At 37.5% G+C, this 24074-nt stretch overlaps 6 protein-coding genes across 9 annotated transcripts; 5 read left to right on the top strand and 1 right to left on the bottom strand.

The window, feature by feature from the left end:
• The first annotated feature begins 714 nt into the window (after nucleotides 1-714).
• Nucleotides 715-2298, top strand: LOC106409134. The gene is made up of 5 exons (XM_013849815.3): nucleotides 715-925; nucleotides 1233-1318; nucleotides 1430-1704; nucleotides 1831-2025; nucleotides 2113-2298. Exons 1-4 carry the CDS (start codon nucleotides 848-850, stop codon nucleotides 1998-2000), a joined length of 609 nt encoding a protein of 202 aa, XP_013705269.2. The 5' UTR covers nucleotides 715-847; the 3' UTR covers nucleotides 2001-2025; nucleotides 2113-2298.
• A 3853-nt stretch (nucleotides 2299-6151) lies between these two features.
• LOC125589709 lies at nucleotides 6152-8440 on the top strand. The gene is made up of 2 exons (XM_048762022.1): nucleotides 6152-7512; nucleotides 7591-8440. The coding sequence occupies exons 1-2, from the start codon at nucleotides 7063-7065 to the stop codon at nucleotides 8113-8115; spliced, it is 975 nt and encodes a 324-aa protein (XP_048617979.1). The 5' UTR covers nucleotides 6152-7062; the 3' UTR covers nucleotides 8116-8440.
• A 4553-nt stretch (nucleotides 8441-12993) lies between these two features.
• Nucleotides 12994-16252, top strand: LOC106407639. Of its 4 annotated transcripts, XM_048762018.1 has the most exons (7): nucleotides 13026-13133; nucleotides 13431-13479; nucleotides 13855-14437; nucleotides 14527-14650; nucleotides 14766-14993; nucleotides 15051-15190; nucleotides 15275-16252. In XM_048762018.1, exons 3-7 carry the CDS (start codon nucleotides 13873-13875, stop codon nucleotides 16039-16041), a joined length of 1824 nt encoding a protein of 607 aa, XP_048617975.1. In that variant the 5' UTR covers nucleotides 13026-13133; nucleotides 13431-13479; nucleotides 13855-13872; the 3' UTR covers nucleotides 16042-16252. The 4 variants fall into 4 exon arrangements, with proteins under 4 accessions (XP_048617976.1, XP_048617974.1, XP_013703968.2 ...); XM_048762019.1 differs by lacking the exon at nucleotides 13431-13479 and having other exon boundaries at nucleotides 12994-13133; nucleotides 14533-14650; XM_048762017.1 differs by lacking the exon at nucleotides 13431-13479 and having other exon boundaries at nucleotides 12994-13133.
• Nucleotides 16253-16337: 85 nt separating this feature from the next.
• LOC106410384 (histone deacetylase 5) lies at nucleotides 16338-19781 on the top strand. Its single transcript, XM_013850878.3, has 13 exons — nucleotides 16338-16628; nucleotides 16819-17020; nucleotides 17104-17250; nucleotides 17338-17450; nucleotides 17523-17734; nucleotides 17817-17881; nucleotides 17983-18153; nucleotides 18237-18320; nucleotides 18420-18629; nucleotides 18707-18900; nucleotides 18995-19118; nucleotides 19194-19258; nucleotides 19332-19781. The coding sequence occupies exons 1-13, from the start codon at nucleotides 16438-16440 to the stop codon at nucleotides 19495-19497; spliced, it is 1944 nt and encodes a 647-aa protein (XP_013706332.1). The 5' UTR covers nucleotides 16338-16437; the 3' UTR covers nucleotides 19498-19781.
• Nucleotides 19782-19796: 15 nt separating this feature from the next.
• LOC106410385 lies at nucleotides 19797-22176 on the top strand. Its single transcript, XM_013850879.3, has 3 exons — nucleotides 19797-20844; nucleotides 20929-21203; nucleotides 21306-22176. The coding sequence occupies exons 1-3, from the start codon at nucleotides 20184-20186 to the stop codon at nucleotides 22056-22058; spliced, it is 1689 nt and encodes a 562-aa protein (XP_013706333.2). The 5' UTR covers nucleotides 19797-20183; the 3' UTR covers nucleotides 22059-22176.
• On the bottom strand, nucleotides 22130-24073 carry LOC106410386 (glycine-rich RNA-binding protein 3, mitochondrial-like). Its single transcript, XM_048762021.1, has 5 exons — nucleotides 23960-24073; nucleotides 23536-23673; nucleotides 23366-23434; nucleotides 23162-23268; nucleotides 22130-22984 (listed from the first exon to the last, which is right to left on the bottom strand). Exons 2-5 carry the CDS (start codon nucleotides 23657-23659, stop codon nucleotides 22358-22360), a joined length of 927 nt encoding a protein of 308 aa, XP_048617978.1. The 5' UTR covers nucleotides 23660-23673; nucleotides 23960-24073; the 3' UTR covers nucleotides 22130-22357.
• Between the last annotated feature and the right edge of the window lies 1 nt (nucleotide 24074).

The raw sequence follows: 24074 nt of genomic DNA, 5'->3' as shown, positions 1-24074 counted from the left end.
TTTTTGATTTCAATCATTTAAATCCTTAAAAATTAGGGTAAAAGTCGTCCTTTCAATTATATTTTTTTTTTTAAAAACCCATAGGGTACCCGAAACCCGATAGGGTAAAACCCGAACGGGTAATTTATAAATCAAGACCCGCCCAAAATAAACCCGCGAATTTTGAAAACTGAATATACGGGTTTTGGTTTTTAAATTCCAACCGGGTTTAGGGTACCCTATGGGTAAAAACCCATTGTTAACATCCCTAGCTATATGTGAGATTAGACTTCTTTGATGACTAACTTGTTTTTTTTGTTACAAAAACTGATATATGCTCTGGTGTCAGTTTATGTATACAAACTTCAAGAGTTCCTCATAAATTAAAATTAATGGCATATCTCTCAAATGTTATTAGGGGGGGAGATATGATTCTACATGTCACGAGTTATGTATTTTATTCCAATATGCAAATAACATGTTAAAAAAAATAGTTGTATATTTGATATACAAATATTTTGTAGAGAGGTAACCATTATTGATTTGTGAGAAATTATTTTACATATTTAATTTCATTTAACCAAGATTCACAATGATTCTGAAAACTTGAAATTAGTTAGATAATAGTTTTGATAAACTTTTAAATCTAGATAAATTAATAATTAAATAAGTTGATACCAGGATCCAGCGAATTAAGATTTAGATAAATCAATTAATATTATTTGTTTTTAACATGGTCCTTTCGGTTTATATGATGAAATCAAGATTTGAGTTTTAGGGTTCTCTAGGGAAACTGCATCTTTTCTCCGTCGTTTCCACATCGGAACCACGTTTCGAGGCCACTGAAGAGCCGTCGAGATCAATAACGATGGAAATAAGAAACGGAAACAAAGATAAATCCGAAAGCTCGTCTCTTTCCTCAGAGAAAGCAACGCAAGAATCGAAAGTAAAAGCTTAAAAATCTTGTCTTTACTAGTTTGCTTGCAATTCTTGATCTTGGTTTGGTGATTCTTGGATTCTTTTGGTTTTAAGTTTAATTTGATTGGCATATAAAGACTTGTGATTTGTGACTGCTTGTTGTTTTCTTGATTTTCACACTTTTCTTGAAATCGGGAAACTTATAACTGTTGTTTCATGACTTGTTAGTGTTGTTGATTCAGATTGTAATAGCAAGGAGGTTTGATTCAGTTGCCACTGCTCCTTTGCTTATCATATCAACTGATGAATTTGCTATTTTGTTGCGTTATGCATAGGAGGAGCCTTGTGAGATATGTGGAAGTGTGGGCATTGCTGGTTTGATGATGATATGTTTCAAGTGCAGACATACTCGCGAGCATACGTAAGTAAATGATGCTCTGACCAACAAACCCAATCCTGTCTTTATCCTCAAAAGTCGTTGGTCTTCCTTCTTATTGGTTTCATGGGATATTCCGTTTCGTGTCTCTTTCAGTTATTGCGCAAGGGTGGCACTATCACCTGTCCGTGACATTTGGCTATGTGAAGCGTGCCGGTTCCCATCTCGCGTATTGTTCATATCGCATGTTGCTGATGATCTAATGGATACAGAAACCACTGTTGCTGATCCAAAGAACACTAGCAACTCAAGAGTAGATGATCACGGGACTGCTAAATTAAGAGCTAATGATATGGAAGAAGTCGTAGATACCCGCGAGGCATCAACAAGAGTGATGCATCTACCTTCACAACCACATACACGTCCACTAGGTGATGAAACCTATCTTCTCCGTTGATCAAAATATAGGATCTGCCTTTGCTTTTTATCCATATCCTTTTATTAGCCTTTGCTTGAAGGAGTGAGTCTTTACAAGGTTCTGGTTTTAATTTATGCAGCTAAAGAAACTTTGTCATCTCAAAACAAGGAGCTGCATCAACCAACTCAGGCCTTTCCTAAAAAACGCAGGACGATTCGGGTGATGGGCAAACACCACTCACAGTCACATGATCGGACTCTGATCTCTCCTCTGGATCAATCTTTTAACAGGAGTGCCTCACCAAAGTGAAAACCAAGAACGCTTCAGCTAATGGGTAAGCTCCTTAAAGACATTACATCAAGTGTTGTTAAATCTTCAAAGGTTGATATCTGTAGAACTAACGGATATGGTCTTGTTGCAGGTACAGAAGCAAAGATTAGTACATATAGGTCGCATCTTGTGTATATATACTTTTCCATTTGATTGTGATGCGGTTGTATTCTTCCTTAGATCACAAGTTTCTCACAAAAAAAATGAGATTGCACTTCTTTGATTATCAATTTGAGCCACACTCATGACTCAACTTATATTCTTCCTCTTCTTTTGTTTACCTGTCTCCCTTTTTGCTACTATACTCGCTGAAACACTCACTTAGATGATGAAAAAAAAGACAATTAATTTAAAGTTGTTTTGTTCAAACGAGTGAATTAAAAGGCAGCATATTCTTTTTTTTTCTTCATTTAATTTAAATTTTGTTTTATTGTGAAATTATAGTTACATCTGCATCCCTTAAGGACTAAGGACCCATTGCAATCTGACCAAAGCTTTGGTAAAAAAAAACTTAAAGGTGAAGTTTCGCAGAAAGATGATAGAGGTGCGTTAATGACAACATGTTTGGCTCATTTATCAATGTTTACCAAAAATAGAAACCTACCTCTCCCTTTTTCTTGCATAGATGGGACCAGTTAGTAAAACCCCCTTTTCTAAAAATGGGCCGCCTAGGCGCTACGCGTTACTTTTCCGTTCCGATTTATGCCAAATCGATTTAAAAAATCGGATATCCGCTTTTTTCCGCCTAGACCGCCTAAATGACCGCCTAGCCGCTTAGGCGGCCGCCTAATCTATTTTTTAATAATATTTTTATTTGTTTATTTGATCTAAAATTTTATAAATATCATTTATATTCATTATTTTGATGAAAATTACACTATATTAAGTTTATATATTCTATTTGTGTGTTTTATACGATCTTAAACATGAAAATGTATTAATGTTATACACAATTAAAGATTAACGTGTTTTATAACATAGTAAACTATCTAAAAATTCCCGCCTGCATAATTTCCGATTAATCTCCGATTTTCTCTTTAGGCGCTAGGCCCAACCCGACCGCCCGACTAGCGGCTAGCGTATTCCCGAACAGGGGTAAAACCCAATATTATTAAGTTATTCCATTTCAAATTTCATATTTGTTTAATGTAGAATACAACAATATTATTCAAACTTCAAAATACAGTAGTGTAGAAACTTATGTATATAAAAAAAATTGTGAATGGTCAAATTTTAACATGAAAGATTGTTTCATTAACTGTTTTGGTATTTACTTTCACTCGTTAAGTGTATGCGGTTAAAGTTTTAGCAAAAAAAATTTTACGTGGTTGGTATAAATAGGAGGTGAGAAAATAAACCAAATCCAAAAATTCGAAGCGAACATGACATAATAAAAATGAATTCAAAACGAATCGAATCCGATACCGAGTCTTGTTCTACGATATTTCGGGTTATAAATATGGTTGTTTCTAAAATTTAAACAATGTTGCTTTAGTTTAAAGTTTAAACAATGTTTTTTATAAAGTTGCTATTTTGAATTTGTTTTATGTTTTTTCTCCCGATAACCGACTACTTTTTTTTGTTAGTGAAAATTATATGAATTAAAGTGTGTAGTTTAAATCACAAATAATTATTTGCGTAACAGAAACCTGATATAGAATCTAACCCGAAATTTAAATGAGTTCAATTGGGTTTACAATGTGTTACTATATTCAGACCAAACTTGAGAAAATCCGAATTGAATTCGAACCAAACTCTAAGATATTCGACCTAAGTCAAATTTCATGTTCTAAATAACTGAATGCCGATTAAACACCAAGTAAATTAGATTGGACATCCGAACGTCCATGTTTAATATAAATCAATATGATTAAATGTTTATTAATCTTCTGCACCAATAAATCTACGAAATTTCATTAAATGATTACTACATGATATACAGTATAAGCAAATATGAATGATTTCACTAAATGATCATTATATGAGTTTCGAGTTATAAAAAGACTAATTATCATTAATTATATAAACTAACGAAACAAAAAATTCAGCATGTCATGCAAGTAGAATTATCATGTATGGAACTGATAAAACAATTTAAGGTGGTGTAAACCATGAGACAAACTATTATATATTAATTATTGTAAGATAAGAAATAGTCATGTAATAATTATAAAAAATGAAATGTAATAATAATTCAGAGTTGAAAAGTTATATGGTTGAATTTTTGAGAAATATTTTCTTTTTTTTTATCAACGAAAGAAGTTTTCTAAGCCAAGAGCAATTAAGTTGTTGAATCTCTCATTCAACTGTTTAATCCATTGCATGAAGTAGTTAAATTTTTGAAAAAAACAGATGGAATAATTTGGTTCGAATACAAAAGTAATATGATCTACAATGAGTCAATGATACTGTATATGGTAAATTGTGTGGGTGGAAAAATGGTTGGAAGAATGGACATTCTATTATCTATTTGGAAGGTGTTGTATTTCCGTTGGTTATCAACTTTTTGTTTTCTCAAATTATTAGAGCTCGATTATTTTATAGTAAACTATTTTCTCGGAAAAGAAACTATATCAAAATTTTGATTTTTATGATCTATAAGACTATTTTAAAATTTTAATATTCCATATCATCTTGTATATCTTCCACATATTAATTCAACACCCATTCACTTTTTATACCCTACAATAGTTTTGTTTAAAAAAATCCAACACCTTGTTCCACCATTTTTATCTCATATTTTTTTATATTTTAATTTGTCAACAATAACACTATATTTAAAATGTATTTTCAAAGTTAAATAAATCAATTTGAACTAATTTATACTAATTTTATTAATTTAATTTTAATTAGTACATACAAGAAATAACAATCATCATTATAAAATTTAAAAGTGTGAGTACTTAAAAATTAGAAGAATTTTTTATTTTAAAAATTATTATTAGTATATATTCAACACAAAAGTTTAAATACACGAAATTGGTTAAAAGTTAATCAGAAAATTGTATTAAAATGATGTTTTTATATCCAAACAAATAAGTCTAGACTCTATAACTAGATAATAAAAAATATATAATTTTTTGTGTAGTTTGTGTTTTTTTAAAATAGTTTAACACAAAATAATTAATATTCAATAATTTGGTGGAAATAAAAAAATACACAAATTTGCCAACCAATAAAAAACATATGATGTGGGTGAGTGCCAACTTTTTCTCTTCTTATAGTTTGCCATGTGGCGGGTTTGGACCAATCTCATTTTCTTTCAATTGGTTGAATATATTCAACTAAGTTAATTCCATATGTATTTTTACAAAATTCAATAGGCTCACTGCATTAATTACACAGTTGAAAACAAAAGTTTAACACCCTCGTTGCTCTTGGTCTAACTAGAATATAATCATATTTTTTAATGCAATGTTATAGTGCAATGTTATAAATCATAGAGTGGATTGCCATTAACCAGGCCCGGCCTAATACCTAGAAGATGGAGAGATGGCCGAAGCCCTAGAGAGAGGAGAGAGAGAGCCGACTTCATGAGAGAGAGAGACAGCCACAAAGCTTGGAGAAAAGGAAACCATTTCCTTTTCCTAGTAGATGTAATCTTTCCATTATTATGTATTAGTAGTTTTCCTAATCCTAGTGAGTTTAAGTTTTGGATACTTTCCATTTATCTTCATCTTGTAATCTTTATATAAAGGAACCCCCTTGATCATTAATAATAATACAGAGAAATATTCAGTCTCTAAACTCTTTAATTACAACACGTTATCATCACGATAGACTCCAAAAACCCTGAGACAAAACCTAACATAAAATCCGTCACACATAAACCCCAATCCAGACGCAACTTAAAAATTGATTTATCTCTTAAACCCTGAGGAACCAGACGACGAGCCATATATCAAATTGAAGCTCTTGACAAGACAAATCCATCAGCGCAAACCGTTCGTCGATCCAATCTCAGACGCGCCCACACTCGCAGAAACAATATGCGGCGCCGTCTTAATCTTTTGGAACCCTAATCCCGAAGAACCCTAAATTGTTCTTGCTTGCGTTCCGGCTCGCAAAATCCGATCAAGCTCAGCTTCAGACGTTCCCTATCCGTGATCAACGTCCTCAGCCTCAGCTCAGCTTGCGTCCAGCTCAGACCAAATTCCCGACCAGACGCAACCGTCCGCGAGAAGAAACAAGCTCACGATAGCCCTCGGCAACGCGACCCGATAGGAGCCGTCCCGTGCCTGTTCGTCTCAGCTCGTCTCTGATCTTTGGAGGTCCGGTTTCTACAATCTGCAAAACAAAGGTAATCCTAATTCTGAGAACATGAATCAAACCTGGTTGTTTTGTAAAGATTGAAACCCTAAAAGATAATCTCTAAAACTAAAAGCCATAGGTTAAATAGATCAATCCCCTATGAGTAAATCGGAGCTCTATAAGTTCGATCTAAACCTAAGAACGAGATTGATCCATTGATCAATTAAAATCAGAACCTTAAAGGTTTTGAATCTCAAATCAAATCCCCTTGATCAAAGATCAAAGTTTTCGAAATCCCCTAAAACCCTAATTTTGGAATCGAAAAACCCTAAACCTATAAGCTTGAAATCGATTTTATTTATTCTTGTTTGATTGATTGTTTTGATAAAATATGAGGTTTATGATTGTTAGATTGATTGAAATAATCTGATCTAGAATTTAAATCTTAAAGGCCTTGAAACCTTAATCTTAAAATCAAATTCTACTAATGTTTAAATCGGAAACCCTAGAATTGATTAAGGATTGCTTGCATACATATGAATCTGAATATGAATTGCATTCATACTGTTTAAATAAGAATCGACCAGCATGTAGTTTATACAATCTTGAAACCGTTTGCATTAAGTAGAACTACATGGTCGTGTGGCTTGATGATTGTTTCGCACCATGGTCGATTAGATTGCTTGATTTTCATAAATGCGTAAGACATGTTTGTGGCCGAGCTTGTTGATTATCTTGCGGCCATATGATCACATTGTGAGACTTAATTTTGAATGATGATGTGATTCAGATGTCGAAAATCTCAAACAGAGACTATGCAGCCCTTAATCTCTCCGGAGATAACTACTTGCAGTGGGCGCTAGATACAAAGATCAGTCTAAGGTCAAAGGGACTTGGTGATACTATCATCAAGGGCAACAATGAGACCGATAAGAATCGGTACACGGCTATAAGTATTATACGCCATCATCTCATTGAAGGTCTAAAAGATCAGTACATCATAATGGAAAATCCACTAGAACTTTGGGATGCTTTACAGCATAGATATGATCACCAGAAAATGGTGTTACTTCCAAAGGCTAGAAACGACTGGAAGAATCTCAGATTCTTGGATTATAAGTCGGTGGATGAGTACAATTCAGTCTTATTTAAGACGGTCTCGATGCTGAGACTTTGTGGTGAAGTAGTAACCGAAGAAGAGTTACTTGAGAAGACTTACTCTACATTTCATTCATCGAATGTGATACTGCAACAGCAGTACATAATGAAAAGATTCGCCACATATACTGATCTGATCTCGTGCCTGCTTCTGGCCGAGGCAAACAATGAGCTCCTGATGAAGAACAGTGAAGCTAGACCTGTTGGAAGAGCACCATTACCGGAGGCTAATGAGGTTGAAAGGAAAGAACCCAACGAGTGCAATTATGTCCAAAATGACAAAAGATCACACGGCAAAGGCCGAAGTGGATACAAGGGGCGTGGCCGTGACAATTACTCGAACAGCCGAGACAACTACTCGACCGGCCGGAAAGGAAACCACAATAACCGTGGTCGTGGTTCCAATTATGGTCGTGGCCGAGGTAATTATGGCTGTGGTCGAGGCGGCATATCCAAACCGTCTTACTCGACCAAATCCGTTTGTCACAGATGTGGAATGGGAAACCATTGGGCCAAGAACTGTAGAACCCCTAAGCACTTATGTGAGCTCTACCAAGAAAGTCTGAAAAACAAGAACCCGGAGGCTCACATGGTTCACGATTCCGGATATGAGGCCGATAATGATTCCGACATTGCTAAAGATGACCAGATGGACTTTGAGACTTCTGATTGTCTCAAGGACTAAATTTCGATACGACTTGTCTTATTGCTTTATGTTTTGCTTTTATGTTTCACGATTTTATATATATATATAATAAGAATTGATTTTGAATTCATTATCTTGCCTGATCTTACTTGAACATATAAATGATTTTAAAGAGTTGCCTAAATGGCATAAAACCAAGTAAGAAATCATGAATGTGTATAGTAAGCTTAGTAAAGAAACTATGGCTAAGACATTGCCTAAAGGGCGTTATACACACCCAATGATATGTGACCCATTGAATTATAAATGGTTTCCAAATAGAAACAATGGGCAAGAAGGAAACAAGTTCCTTCGGTTTTAAAGAAAAACAAACGCCTAAGACCTTATAAGTGGTCGAGACTATACCTATGATCTCTACTGATTTAAAACTATGCTATAAGATCAGTATGATAAGAGACAAGAGAAGTGGTGACTATACTGATATATCCCACAAAATTTTACACTATATGGCATGATAGGATTAACCATCATAAAGTCTAAACTTGATGCAAAGATTGAAAAGGCACAGAGTTATCCCGTAAAAGATCTCACGTTGTGAAACATGTACACAAAGGAAAACTCATTAGGCTTAATTGTCCCAAGCACCACGACCTTATAGTATGGTCATGAGGAGGAGAGAGGATAAACCCATGATCAATGCTACAAGTTCGTGTACCACTATGGTCTAAGACCATGTTATATGGCTCGGTCATTACTCGGCCATAAAGGACCATTCCTTGGCCGTAGAGGCCATGATACAAACGGCCAAACCTAAGAGGCCATTACCCGGCTGAAGAGACCATGAGAATAAACGGCTCGGCCGTGACTTGGCCGCATAGTGCAGGCTTGGCCGCACACAATCCATTACTTATAAAAGGCTCGACCATGTAAGCCATTATCTATAAGACTAAGATTCTAAAGTCTATAAGCTTGGGGACATTATGAATTTACATATATAGAATGATAATATGCATCAGGCCATATAAGTGAGCATAGATATTCCCATCTCAGATTATATACGGGTCATAAAACCAGACATACACCATCTTAAGAGATTTTGAATAAACCACCACAAACATATATGTGTCGTCTAAGATGGAACCTCAGAAGAGGATTGAGAATATATAAGAATAAGATCTTATCCATGAATTCAAAGGACCGTAAGCCAAAACATGGGTGATTAAAATAGTGGCCAGGTACGGATTGCATGAAACAAATGAATCCGAATATTAAAGGAGAAAGATTATAAGCTGGATAAAGAATGTTAAAATTATGAATGGTTTTAACCAGCACTGTCTTGGCAAAGATCCTCGGACTAGAGATTATAATTTAAGACGTCCAAAGAAAGATTATATAAAGCTAGCTAATTGAGAAGCTAATCTAAATGCCAGACACTGACCCGAGAAATGACTAACCAGCTTAGCACCAAATGAATGTCCTAGAAGAGACATAATCAAGTTGATATAGAGTCTATACAAGATAGACCAAGTGTTCCATAAGATAAAGGAATCTCGGATAGAAAAATGGTGCATAGAATACAGATCCGAGATTATAAGAAAAACCATACCAGACATTGAGAAAAGGCTGCGCAGCTACACATCTAAGGTACCAAACCATGTAGTCTTGGGACGCCAAGCTACTAGGTAACAAAGGTCCTGGATAATGAAATCTCAAAGTGATCAGATCATGTCTGGAACATAATGGAACCACATGAAAGTGTCGATACACACACACATTTGTATAAAGATACATAAAGTTATAGCACTTGAACATAAAGAGATAAGAGAGGATCATGAATCCACGAAAGAGTACTCATACAATCATAAAGAATAAAGATTAGATTGAAAGATAAACGTGGAGATTCAAAGTATCTAAAAGAGAGATGAGCGTATTGGCCATATACATATACAGAAACGCTATCTGATAAACCAGTGAAATAGATGGATCTTGTGAGATAAAGAAACCGTGAGAGAAGGCACATGATCACGAGGTCTAAGAGTGTTCATGTATTCCTACTTAACAGCATTAGATTATAGCTTGTTACACAAGGTACTCACAGAGATCAAAGGAATACATTATAAAGAGATAAACTCCTATGTGGTGGATGCTGCTACAGATTTTCAAAATTGACAATGGTCTGGCCATAAGAAAGAAATTAGATACAAATGATGTAGTAAGAAGCATATGGATCACTGGATAAGATGAAAGAACAACTTCGTTCCTAAGCTTATTCATGGACTGAAACATAAAGCAACTGCATATAGTATGTAAAAGAAATTGATCACGCATGATCATTGATCTTGGAGTTGTATAAAAGACAATCCAATACAGTCCATATATTTGAAATTCCTTGTGATTATACTAAACCTAAATGAGGTTAGTAGGCATAGAATAAATCTATGTGGGTGTCCGACCAAAAGCGTCCGGCCCCGGCCCTTCAAACTAAAGATGTCCGACTCTGTCCGTCTAAGGGCGTCCGGCTCTACAGCAAAGAACGTCTGGCTCTTCTACTAGACGCGTCCGGCTTTTAAAACTAAAAGGTGTCTGGCCCTTCTTCTTGATCACGGGCTAGTAGAGACAAAAGATCAACCGGATACAAATGTATTGTAGTCCATAAGCTTGTGAGAGCCGAGATCTATGACCTAATAATATATATATTTCAGTGTGTGATATAGTCCACAACAACAAAGGTTATGAGACACCATCAAGAGATAGATAAAGGACTGCAATGTCCGAGATAAATACATATGGTATTGCCTAAAGCAAGAAAGATCGATGACCATATGTATGGATCATGAATATGTTCTGGCCAATAAGCCATAGTATGGTAAAATTATAAAGCCATTGATATACATCTGTGTATAGAAGATACACCGAGACATAGGTTCATGATAACCATGCTTAGTACATTGTCCTTGAGTACTTGGTTTGTCCGACCATAGTAAAGAGTTAAGAGTAGACGATCACGTCTAGACTATGGACATATGCAAACACGATTTGCAAAGATCCAATAGTGATCTCCGAGGACAATGTGATTCACATTATTAAGCACACATGCTTTACCGGGACACTCGATGTCAAGAGACACGAGAAACGACCTAAGAGGTCGAAGTGGTCTAGATACGGCTTAGTAATGAACTTGGCCGATTACTCCCTTCCTACATATACAGGAAAGATCACTCACCAAGATGCGTAGAATGTAGAAACCTACACTGAGGTTCACATCAGAGGGAGTAGTGCGTGTTGTACTTTTTTTCCTTCATCATGGTTTTGTCCCACTGGGTTTTCCTGATAAGGTTTTAATGAGGCAACATGAAGCGTACTACAAATCCTGTATGGTTATGGCATCCAAGGGGGAGTGTTATAAATCATGAAGTGGATTGCCATTAACCAGACCCGATCCAAGACCGGCCCAATACCTAGAAGATGGAGAGATGGTCGAAGCCCAGAGAGGAGAGAGAGAGAGCCGGCTTCAGGAGAGAGAGAGGCGGCCACAAAGCTTGGAGAAAAGGAAACACTTTCATTTTCCTAGTAGATGTAATCTTTCCATTATTATGTATTACTAGTTTTCCTAATCCTAGTGAGTTTAAGTTTTGGATACTTTCCATTTATTTTCATCTTGTAATCCTTATATAAAGGAAGATCATTAATAATAATACAGAGAAATATTCAGTCTCTAAATTCTCTAATTACAACATGAAGTCCGTCAACTTTTTATAGTCTTTATATTAGTCTCAATCAAATTGTTGTGCCTTAAAACTTCTTTCGGGTTAAATATATCACAATAATAAATCTATGATCCAAAAATCTACTAAATTTTCTTTTAACCATCTAAATTCCAACTAATACACAATAATAAATCTAAGATTCAAAAATCTACTAAATTTTCTTTTAACCATCCAAATTCCAGAAATTATTAGTTTTTAAACAGGAGAAATACCCAAGAATAGCACTAAAAAAGTTTTGGTCACAAATATAAACTCTAAAAATCAAAATGATCAAAATGTTTTATTAAAGAGGTAAATATACATTTATACACCTAGGGTTAACTAATCCAAATCTTAGGGTTTAGAGTTAATGGGTGGAGATTTGGGATTAAGGTTTAAAATTTTATAAAATAAAAAATAAATATTAAAAAATTGAAAATAAAAATTTTAAAAATAGTTTCAAAAATTATTTTCGAATTACAAAAAGAAAATTTGAAAAAAAAAATTAAAAAAAAAATTAAAAAAAATTTCAAAAAAAAAATTTTCAATTTTTTTTTTTATAAAAAAGTTCGAATTTGAAAACATATAATCTAAAAATATAAATTTTTTTTTATTATTATTTTTTATATATCTAGGGTATTATGAGTTTTTTACCTATTAAATGAAATATTTTGGTCACTTTCCTCCTTGTGGTCTACTTTTGTGACCAAAACTTGAAAATAGTCTGAGAATTGCCATTTAAACAATCCATTATTGTACTAATAAAATATTATTCTAATTAGTTGTGTATTTTGTTTTGCTATTGAATGTTAGTATTGTATTGTATTTGAAGTTTTGTAATTTTATTTGTTTTAATATTATTAATTTGGTATTACTATTTTTTTTAAAAATAGTTAAGGGAAAAATCACTGAAAACTATGTCATTTTTTTTACTTAACTTAATTTGAATACGAAGTTGTTATTAATATGACGTTATAATATTAACCGGAAGATGATTTAGAGTGTTAAAAAAATGTGTTGAATAAGCTAACCAGAAGAAATTCGTTCAGGTGGGCCTTTCATGCAAAGTTTAAGAAAATTAAGCTGTTTTCAAAATTGTATACAATATAAGGGTATTTGTTTACTTAAAGCAAACGATTTGGCCTTATATTGCAATATTTCATTAAACAAATGTCTGTCTTCTTTGTCCCACTCTTTCTCTCTCACACTGAATTTACCTTCCACATCGGTCCACTTTCTTTCTCTCTCTACATTGTTTCTTCACTTCTCAACATTTAAAAAAAAAAACCTCCGTTGGCTTGTGGTTTCAAGGTAAGAAAGCTGAATCGTTTGCTATCTAAACCACCATCTTTCTTTGTTTCTTTGCCATCGTTAAACTCTGTTTTCCTCGGATTTTTTTTTTTTTGTATGCTTGTTTGATAATTTCCTATTCCGTACAACGCAAGCAAAAAACAAGTTACAGATGGTTTTCGATTGTCCGAAAATACTTATTTTTTCAACTCGAGCAAAGTAAAAATGGTTGATTCTCTGCTCCGGACGTCCGGTTTATCTACATTTTTGTTGTCATCAGTAAACTGAAAATGTTTTTTTTTTTTTTTTGTTTCTTAGGGTTTTAAAAGTCCCCAATCAGACTAAGCCCTAAAGATAAAGGCGAAAGGTGTCGACTTTATGCGATTCTTTTTGTTTCTCTGCCTTTTTTTTTTTTTTTTTTATGACATTGCCTTGTTTTTTTTTTCTGTCGTAAAACCAAATTAGCAAAGAACAGCCTTTGAAAACTAGGGTTTTATCTTCGGTGTTTTGATCCTACTGGTTGGTTAGTTTATACTCTTTAGTTTGCTATATTATCTGATTCACCGTTACATTGGTGCATAAGTTCTGTAATGGTTATGTCAAAAGATTAGATTTTTATTTCACTTTTTTCAGTTGTGACATGGGTTCATAGATAGTGTTGGCTAGTAGAAGTTTTCTGAGTAAGATTCTTCTTAGATTCTTGAGTTTTATTAATTTTCCGCTTCCCATTTTGTTGTTGCAGGTTGCCAATTTGTAAGTAATGAGTCCTGGTCACAGCAAAATGCCTTCAGATTCGATAAAAGTAGTCCCTGGTAGGAGTAAACTGCGGGTTGAATCTTCAAACCCAGTCGCCAGAGGGACCCCAATGCGTAGAACTTCAAAGGTGATGTTGATCACTCCAGAGGAAGCTGTTAAACTATCTTCCGGATTCAATCAAGTGGTTGTTCCTCCAGTTTCTGAGTCACCGAGACCTAAGATTGCTCGTGCAACTTCTCAATCCCCAAGACCCGCCCTGGCTGTTCAAATTCCTGAAGCACTAAGACCTGTCCCGGCTGTTCGAACTCCTGAAGCACCAAGACCTGTCCTGGCTCGTCCCACTTTTGAACCACCAAAATCTGTAGCGGCTCATTTTGCAACAGGTTTTAAAAAAAAGATTGTGTGCGGTCTTCGAGCTCCGAGTTTGAGTACTGCAACAGTTAGACGGAGAACCAATCCAAGAAGTTTCCATCAGTCTACGGATGGCCTTCCTCCTAGTCCACGTGCTTTGCAGATTCGTTCAAGAATTAAACAACAAGCTGCTACTAATGCAACACATACTGTAGAAGGTGATGTCTTTCTAGGAGCCAAGTATTCTAAACTTGTTTTCACTAGATGACTGAGAAACATGTCTTGCGGTTTTGTTTGATATCTCTAGGGACAGTTGTGGAAGTTGGTGATAAAGCTAAAGATCATAATGCCAAGGAGACATGTCAACCAGCCTCTAATGAAAGAATCTCGGAGTTACTTCGTCATCGACCAGCTCTGCATCCTACTTGGAAGTGAGTTACCTAACACTTCCAAATTGTCTTTTGACCTACACAAGTTACTAGCTAGCTATGCAGTTCCGTTGTGCGTGTATATGATGAGCTTTTCTCTTTCAACCACTGGTACCAGGGGACGCATTGTGGATTCTTCCTCACTGCCTGAGTTCGACTGCGAGTTTTGGGCTAAACCGGCATCCAATATCACCAGGAAGGCACTGAGACTTTCAAAAGCGATCCCTACGTTACTCCAGGTGGAACTGCTTCCTACAGGACATATTCTGAACGATGTGTTTCACAGAAGCCCAAGGCTATCGGATGTGGAACTGTTCCTCTTCTCGGATGAGAAGGAAACAGAAAGGTACTCTCAAAAGCCCTTTTCTACTACAGACAAAGCTTCTCATTCTTATCCAATCAGGTTATGTTTCAGGTCTAAAAGGGAACATGCTTATCTGTTTGAGGCCATGTCGACTCGCAATGCCATGATCAAAGCTAATATAAACGGCACAGAGCTGTTGTTGATATTCTCCTCCAAACTATTAGACAAGACTTCCCAGTGTAGGCGTACTTGTATATATATACACACTGTCCATAATATCTCAATGGCTCGAAGAATAACATCTGTTTTTATATGTGTTGCAGTCTTCCTCAAGAAGCAGTACAAAACAGAAAACTATCTTTGGGGCTTCTTTCTCTCACAAGCACATGTTCCAGGAACTTCTTATCAAACTGATAGAGATGTTGTTGACATGGACATAGACACTGAGTACCCAACCCCGAATCTAGCTCTCAAGCTAATAGCAGAATCACAGACCATTCCCTCAAGCTCACCAGCGAAACTGCACAGAGAAGTCAACGCGCCTCCTCCTGGTTTCGAGAAGGCGAACAAACAAGTTAGCGTGCCTCCTGGTTTCGAGAAGATATGGACACCACCCTTGGTGACACTCAACATACACGGAACTTCAAACGCTCTCTCTGGTCTAACCGGATCCGCTGGACTAGTGCGCAACGAGTCAGGGAAGTGGGTGTTCGGCTACAGCAGGTGTCACAAGAGCATCTCCGAAGCCGCGGCTGTGCTTTTGGCTATCTACCATGGTCTTAAACTCCTCTGGGACAGCGGCTGCCGAAGAATCCGCTTGGAGACGACGAGCCTTGACGTCCTCGGTGCTCTGACAACAAAACCAGACCTCTTCTACAAGAGAAAATCGATTCTGGGACTGTGCAAGGACATGATCTTGAAGAGCTGGGAGTGTGACGTTTACCATGTCAACAAAGAGGAGAACTCGTGTGCGGAGTGGCTAACTAGCAGATTAGATGGAGAGCAGATTCAAGGATTGGTTTTCTTCGAGTACCCTCCTCTAGGCCTTGTGGATCTTCTGGAGAAAGACCGTCTTGCAGCTGTCAAGTAACAGTCACAGTGATGAGCACAGCTTTAGATAGAGGTAGGTACATATCTTGTGAGTAATTAGAAGATCTTTTGAGTGTTAATGTGACATCGCATAAGCAATAAGTGTAACCAAACGATGTTTAACTTGTCAAAGTAACAAGAGAGCTTCCTTGGTTCTTGTAAGATGTGACATGTCAGTCTCTGGTTGGTTGATAAGCTAATAATGTTTCTCACTTTTCCCTCCAATGAAGTTCCAAAAATCAAAATGGTCGTAAGAAAAAAGTGAAGTGAGAAGTAGGGTTAAAAGAAAAAAAAAAATAATAATAAAATTGAAAAGTAAAGTACTTTGAAGCTCCGTTTTAGACTTGGGAGTTCACGTTGACCCTTCACCTTCGGAGACTTTCACATCTTCCCGGAGATGGCAATGGCCGGTGAATCTTCTAATAACAACTACGGAGACTGTGACGGGAAGAGTCATCGAAAGGTGGGTCTTGTCTATGACGAGACGATGTGCAAACACGACACACCTAACGGAGAGGATCACCCTGAGTGTCCTGATCGCATCAGAGTTATCTGGGAGAAGCTCCAGCTCGCCGGAGTCTCTCAAAGGTTCAAACTTTCCGCTCTTTTTGTTTGTTGTGTGTGTTTTGGTGATAAAGCCCTAGAATTTTACTCAAATTCTGATTCTTTTTAACTGTTTCCATGTTTGGTATGACATTAAGAATCGAATTGTTTGTATGCTGATGAAGTAAATGTTCGTTTACTTGAAACTCTTAGTAAAGTGTCTACCTTTTTGCAGATGTGTGGTTTTTGGTGGTAGCAAAGCTGAAGACAAGCATCTCCAATTGGTTCACACAAAGGACCATGTTAGTGTAGTTAAGAGTTTAAGCACAAAGAAGAAAGATTACCGGAGAAACAGGATTGCTTCGCAGTGGAATTCAATATATCTGAATGGAAGTTCATCTGAAGCCGCGTTTCTTGCAGCTGGATCTGTTGTAGAGGTAATAATGCTATTTGCATAATTCACATTAGAGAAGAAACTGTTAGAATGATTGGATTTGATGATGATAGTGTAACTTAACAGTTGGCGGAGAAAGTTGCAGAAGGAGAGTTGGATTGTGGGTATGCTATTGTCAGGCCCCCAGGGCACCATGCTGAGCCAGATGAAGCCATGGGTTTCTGTTTGTTCAACAACGTAGCAGTCGCTGCTAGCTATTTACTTGATGAAAGAGTAAGGACTTGTATTGACTATGATAATGCTATTATTATTCTCGTTGGTGTGTTTGTTCCCAAGCTCTTTTGCTTTTCTTGAATGCAGCCTGAACTAGGTGTCAAGAAGATTCTGATTGTTGATTGGGATGTCCATCATGGAAATGGTACGCAGAAGATGTTCTGGAAAGATCCTCGAGTACTATTTTTCTCTGTCCACAGGTATGTTTTTGTGATGCTTACTCTTGTTTCAAAAGTACTTGGGAAGTTACTGATAATTCATTTGTGGGCTAGGCACGAACACGGAGGCTTCTATCCAGCGGGTGATGATGGAGACCACAACATGGTTGGGGAAGGTCCAGGTGAAGGGTTTAACATAAACGTTCCATGGGAACAAGGAAGATGTGGAGATGCAGATTATCTTGCCGCATGGGACCATATCTTGATTCCTGTGGCGAAGGAGTTTAATCCTGATATTATTTTGTTATCAGCTGGATTTGATGCAGGTATAGTATATATGGTTTAAGCATTTTTATAAGGATGTGTCAGGTTAAGAAGTGTATAACCTTCTCAATTTCTTTGTAATAGCTATTGGTGATCCACTTGGGGGCTGTCGTGTAACACCATATGGATATTCAGTTATGTTGAAGAAGGTTGGTCTTGATGTGAACTTGACCTATCGTTTGTATTAAACATAACACTGTTTGGTTTTGTTGGTTGTTTATCTTCATACGTTTAAACAATGTGCTTGCAGCTGATGGAGTTTGCACAAGGAAAGATTGTGTTGGCGTTAGAGGGAGGATACAATCTTGACTCAATTGCAAAGTCTTCACTTGCATGTGTCCAAGTCTTGCTTGAAGACAAACCAATTCAAGGTTCTTCTGAAGCTTACCCATTCGAGTCTACATGGCGTGTCATACAAGCGGTATGGCTCTGTGTCTCATAAGTATTGTATAGTGCCCCTATGTTCCTAGGTGACAAAGGTCATCTGTTTCTTGTGGGGTTTAGGTACGAAAGAAGCTGTCTGCATATTGGCCTTCACTTGCAGATGTATTATCATCGAACCTTATTGACCAGAAAACTTCCACTCCAGTTATGCACCTTTCTTTGCTAACTTCTTATACTTGATCTTCTTTTCTTCTAGCCAGTCTCCGAATCTCTTATCAATTGATTTTGTTTGTTCCATTCTAGATCATCGTTTTCTCAAGCTCCGACTCTGAAACTGAAGACTACGCTGATGATATCCTAGATCAAATGTCGAGACTCAACATTGAAAACCACCACGTAGATACAGTTTCTACATCTTGGAGAAGAGATCTCTCAAAAGTTGATGTCTGGTATGCCTCTTTTGGATCCAACATGTGGAAACCAAGGTTCCTTTGCTATATTCTAGGGGGACAAGTAAGTAATATGTTGTTTTGTGTGGGTCTACTCTGACCTTCGGTCTTAAATTGACATTATCTATGTTTTATTTTCAGGTAGAGGGAATGAAAAAGGTCTGCGTTGGTTCAATGGATAAAACTCCACCAAAGCAAATAATGTGGGAATCATTTCCACACAGGCTGTTCTTTGGACGTGAATCATCAGTTACTTGGGGTGTAGGAGGAGTTGCTTTCATCAACCCACTTACTAATCTCAATGATCAAACTCACATGTGTTTGTACAGAATCACGTTAAGTGTACCCTTTCTTATCTAAGTTTCTGTCTTCACTTAGGACCATCTCTCGTGGTCTTTTCTGCTAACACCGTTTTTACTTGAAGAACAGGCTTGAGCAGTTCAACGATGTTCTGTTTCAGGAAAATGGATTGAAAGTAGATTCTGATTCTCCGCTCTTTGGTCTAGATACTCTGCAGTTAGTAGAGAAGAAAGGATCCATTCCACTTGCTTCGGTTAGTCAGACAACAAATGTTTGATTGATATGTAATTTAATCACACTTACATTCGTCTATGGATAATGATTACAGGGTGGTTGGTATGGAAACATTGTCTGCTTGGGGAAAGAATGCGACATCCCTATACTTACAATGACGTAAGTATATACATTTGTTTTTGCTCAAAACATAGTTAACATCTAAGCTCTAATGCTCCCTTCCAACTTGCAGTTGCACACTATCTGCTGTTGAGAAGTTCAAATCCGGCGAGATCCCTTTAAGACCTCCTTCAGAAGCATATGTCAACACTATGGTGAGGGGACTTGTTGAAGGAGGAAGATTATCTGAAGAAGAAGCTAAGGCTTACATAGACAATGCTGCATCTAAACCTCTCTAGATCATCTGAGTTATTCGTGTACTATTTAAAACCACAGTTTAAGAAACATTGTGCCTTCTCTTCAGTGTTGCTTTTGAGTTTGCTTAGGCGCAAACTATGTAGTGTATGTATTTTGGTTATCTTCGGTTTAGGCTCAACCGAGAAGTTGTATCCTGTCTAGTTATTTTATGGGGGTTTGTAGCCCACCGGTTATCTAAAACTATTTTCAGAATATAAACTTAATTTATTGTAGAGATTAGTACCATTTAATCATTTTATTTTGGTCTGATAATGACCTTATTATAGTTGCCGTAACGTATTTTATTTTTGTGGGAAGAAGATAATAAATAAAAGACAGAGCTTTGTACGTTTGTCTTTGTGTTTGGCAGATTCCATTGAACTAACTTCCGACAAAGATCCTCCACCTTCTCCGATTCTCTTATCCTTTCTTCAGCTCCTCCATTGGTTTAGCTACAAGAGCAAAGGTCTCTCCTTTACTTGTTCTAACAAAGCTCCTCCCCTTAGTCAGCTTATCTTTGACGGAGAAATCAAAGTGGGTTTCTAAAGTATTTGCATTAGTTCTTGAGTTTTTTTTTACAAAGGCCCGAGCTTTCGATTTAGTTCATTGGATTGGTGTGCTTATGGAAGATGTTTATTGCGCTGTGAATTGGAATGAAGAAAGAGAGATTCTTTGAGAGAGGAAGAAAATGGATTTGTGGTTAATCGCAGCTACAGCTGCTACAGGTTATATAGCTAAGCAGCTGCAGAATGTTACCAAAGGTAAAGGTAACTTTCTCGAGTCTTCTTCTTCCGAAGAGACTGTGAAGAAGCAAGAATCTCCTTGTAGATCCCTGCTTGGCAGATTGGCCAAGAAACCGAATGAAAACAAGTTTGGGGATGAAGAAGTACCATCAACGAGCGGGGAAGGTTCAGGAAACTATGAAGATGTTGTTCATTCAGATTCTTCTTTGTTTGGTTTACTGCCTGAGTTCCTGGAGACTGGGCATGGATATTGGAAAGCCTGTGGTGTTCTTGGAGGTGAGACGGAGCTGAGTTCTTCTTTTAGGCAGAGAAGGTTCGTTAAAAGGAACCAGCGGTACAGACGGTTAACTAAACCTTTGAGTTGTATGGAAAGCTGCTTAATGTCTCGGTTCCATGGAGAACAGATGACGATGGAGGATTACTTGACTAGCCCATTCCCATCTCCACGAGGTTCAGTTTCGAGGCCATTGCTTGTGACTGATGGGGATCGAGTTATTAGCAAGGGAACTGCAGATTCTTTGTGGCTGAGCCAACAACAACAAATGACTCTCAATGAAGATGAGGCTGCACATAGAAATGAGAAGAGCAGCAAGAGTAGAAAGCATGGTAAGAAGTTCTTACAATCTTTAGATTGTTGATACTTCAAGGAAAAGACTATACATGACATTTCAAGTTTCTTTCTTTTCTCAGGACTAAGTGATGCAACGGTGCTGCTACAAGTAGGGGTCTCGATTGGTCTAATGGCATCGTTCATGGCAAGGCAAGCCGAAGTGAGCAAAGTCAAACAAGAGCTGAAGAAGACAGAGAATGTGGTTCATGATGTAGAAGGTGAGCTCGAGATGAAAGACTCGTTGATTGTGAAGGAGGTAGATACTGAAAAGGCAGCTGAGAATTCAGAGTCTATAAGTAATATTGAAGCAGAGCTTGAAGCTGAACTTGAAAGGCTAGAAATCAACATGGTTGAGGTCTGTTGTCTACACTTTAAACTATGCTCTTTCCTTTGCCTTGCCTTGTCTGAACACCTAGACTCAAACTCACGTCTGTTTCAATTTGTTTTTTTTTGTCAGATGGAGCAGGATTTGGAGGTAGAATTTGCACAAGGCGAACTGATAGCTGACCGGGTTAGAGGGAAGCGTGAGTCCAACCAAGATCCAAGTGGTAACTCCACACCAGAGTCAGGAAACTATGCTGTCTCACCTCGCGAGTTGAGCTTACGGTTGCATAAAGTTATCAACTCACGTCTTGAGAAGCGGATTACAGAGCTCGAGACTGCACTCCAAGAGAGCCAAAGGAAGGTGGAACAGCTGGTCATGGAATCAGAAAGCAAGAAGAGTTCATGGTCAAGAGTATGGGAAGCCCGTGAAGTGATGACATATAAGAGTGACTCGATTGCTATAGAGCACACCAAGACTAATAATAATCTTGCTGAGATGCAACCTTTGGTTATGAACTTAACAGGTGAAGCACTTGATGCATTCAACGAGTCTTACGATGAGTTGATGAACATAAACGATGACTCTGAAGATGATGATGAGTCACCACTGGAGGAGATGCAAGAGAGCGAGCTTATTCACCATGAAGATTTCTCGTCGACCTCACCTTGGAGCCATCATCAGGAGGACGATTCCAAGGCTCAGGAGCAGGAGCTGCTAGATTTTATTGGTTTGGAAGAACAAGATGAAGAGATTAGTGACTTTGAGAGTGAAATGGAGAAGCAACTGATAAAGCAGATTGTTGAGAAAACAAAACAAGGTTCTCCTGTTGTGTTGAATGCTCAGAAGATGCTGTTTCTCATGGAAGAATCAGAACAAAAGTTTTAAAATTAGACCACATTTAGATTCAGTCTGATATATGTAATTTTCAAGTCTGGTTGATGGAGTAGATATGCAAAGACAGATGAAATTTTCTCATATCAGAACATAAGCAAAGTTGAAAGCCTCAAAACAAAGCTCACATTTTGTGTTTAAGTTCAATGTATGCCAATCTCAAGCAACAAATTTATTTTCAAGATAGCAAAAACCAGATTGTTTCTAGATAAAGTTTTTCATTCATGAAAAGCTATAGAATCTCTATCATCGGATAAAATATGAAAAGACAAGTCTTGACAACATTTGTTGCTTCAAGCTCTTTTGGCAACATCAGTGTCATCTTCGAAATCTCCCACTGGTCCATTCATCATCTCAGGTTTCTCCATGCTGCTTCCAAACTGAGCCTCACCGCCAACACCAAACTGAGAGCTGTTGCCAACAGGGTTTCCTCCAAACTGGTTCTCTCCAGCGAATCCACCATTGTTGCTACCGTAAGTATTGCCAGTAGCATAACCACTACTTCCATTGTAGCCACCAACATCACCTGCACTTGCGGTTGAACCTTCACCATAACCATTACTTCCATTATAGCCACCAACAGCGCCTGCACTTGCAGCCGAACCTTCACCATAACCACCAACAGCACCTGCACTTGCAGTCGAACCCTCACCATAACCGCTGCCGCTAGATCCATAGCCACCGCTTGCACCATATCCACCACCATAGCCACCAGTCCCGCTACCATATCCACCACCACTTGCACCACTTCCATAGCCACCAGAACCTCCTCCATAGCCGCCACCACCGCCATAACCTCCACCTCCATAGCCACCACCGCCATAGCCCCCACCCCCATAGCCACCACCGCCTCCTCCATAGCCACCGCCACTTGTTCTATCATGTGCATAATTCACTTTTACAATCCTGCCATGGAGATCCTGATGAGGATCAAGGCATTGGATCAGAGAGGGAAATGATTCAGAGTTGAAACCAACAATTTTCTCAGAGGAGAATACTACAAAGATAATTAATGAAAGTTAAACACAACGAGACACCTGGAAGCTCACAGACGTTATTCTTCTTTAAAAGAGTCAAAGATCAGCAAGAAAAGTTACCTGGCCGTCCAAAGCCTGGATAGCACTAGAGGCAGCCTCTGTGGAGGTGAATGTGACAAATCCAAACCCCCTCGACCTACCAGTCTCACGATCCAAAATAACTCTAGCTGGTATTAAATCACAAAGACTAAGTTAGCAAAAGGCAACTTATACAAACTACTGCAATCACATAAACAAGAACAAGAAATAGATCAGTGTATTTACTTTCGACGACTTCACCGTATTTGCTGAAAGCCTCTCTTAAGCTATCCTCGTTCATCCCATATTCCATACCTTACCATCGCAACAACAAAAACTCGTACAGTTAGCAAGAACACATCAGAAAACTAAACACTTGTTCTCTGCAACAGACATTCTAGAGCTAGACTCCTCACCTCCAATAAAGAGCTTAGAAGACGACATGCACCTTATCGCCTGGAAAAGCGAAGGGCTTGTTGATAAAGAGCCCTTAGCATTGGTCTGCTTCAATATGTTTCCCAACTTACTCAGAAAAGCCATCGCCTTTAGATATTCTCTAACATATACAGAAAACGTAATTAGTCCTTTCCCTGACTTTGACGAATCAAAGCAGTGAATTGACAAAAAAAAAACGAAACACAAAGCACAAGCTGTCATGTCGGAAAAGAAACAAAACCAGTAGCAAAACATCAGAATCAAAACCCACAAAAATGAAAAGCAGGGAAATGATAGATCACTCAAATCAAATCCGATACGAGAGAGCCTTTAAAATAGCTAAAGAGATTCAAAGTTGAAAACTTTTAGGGTTTATGAGAAAGAAATGAGCGTGACGAGCAATACCTCTCTCTCTCGACACGCTTTGCTTCCTCTGTGATGCTTCGCTTCTGCCTTCAAACCCTACTTGTGCTCGATGAAGGGTTTATGTAGCCAAGTTGCAAATTTTAACAAATCGTGA

This window comes from Brassica napus, chromosome C7 (genome assembly GCF_020379485.1).
Source record: "Brassica napus cultivar Da-Ae chromosome C7, Da-Ae, whole genome shotgun sequence".
Lineage (NCBI taxonomy): Eukaryota > Viridiplantae > Streptophyta > Magnoliopsida > Brassicales > Brassicaceae > Brassica > Brassica napus.
The sequence above is the reverse complement of the archived record's forward strand: the minus strand, read 5'-3'. Positions and strand labels throughout refer to the sequence as shown.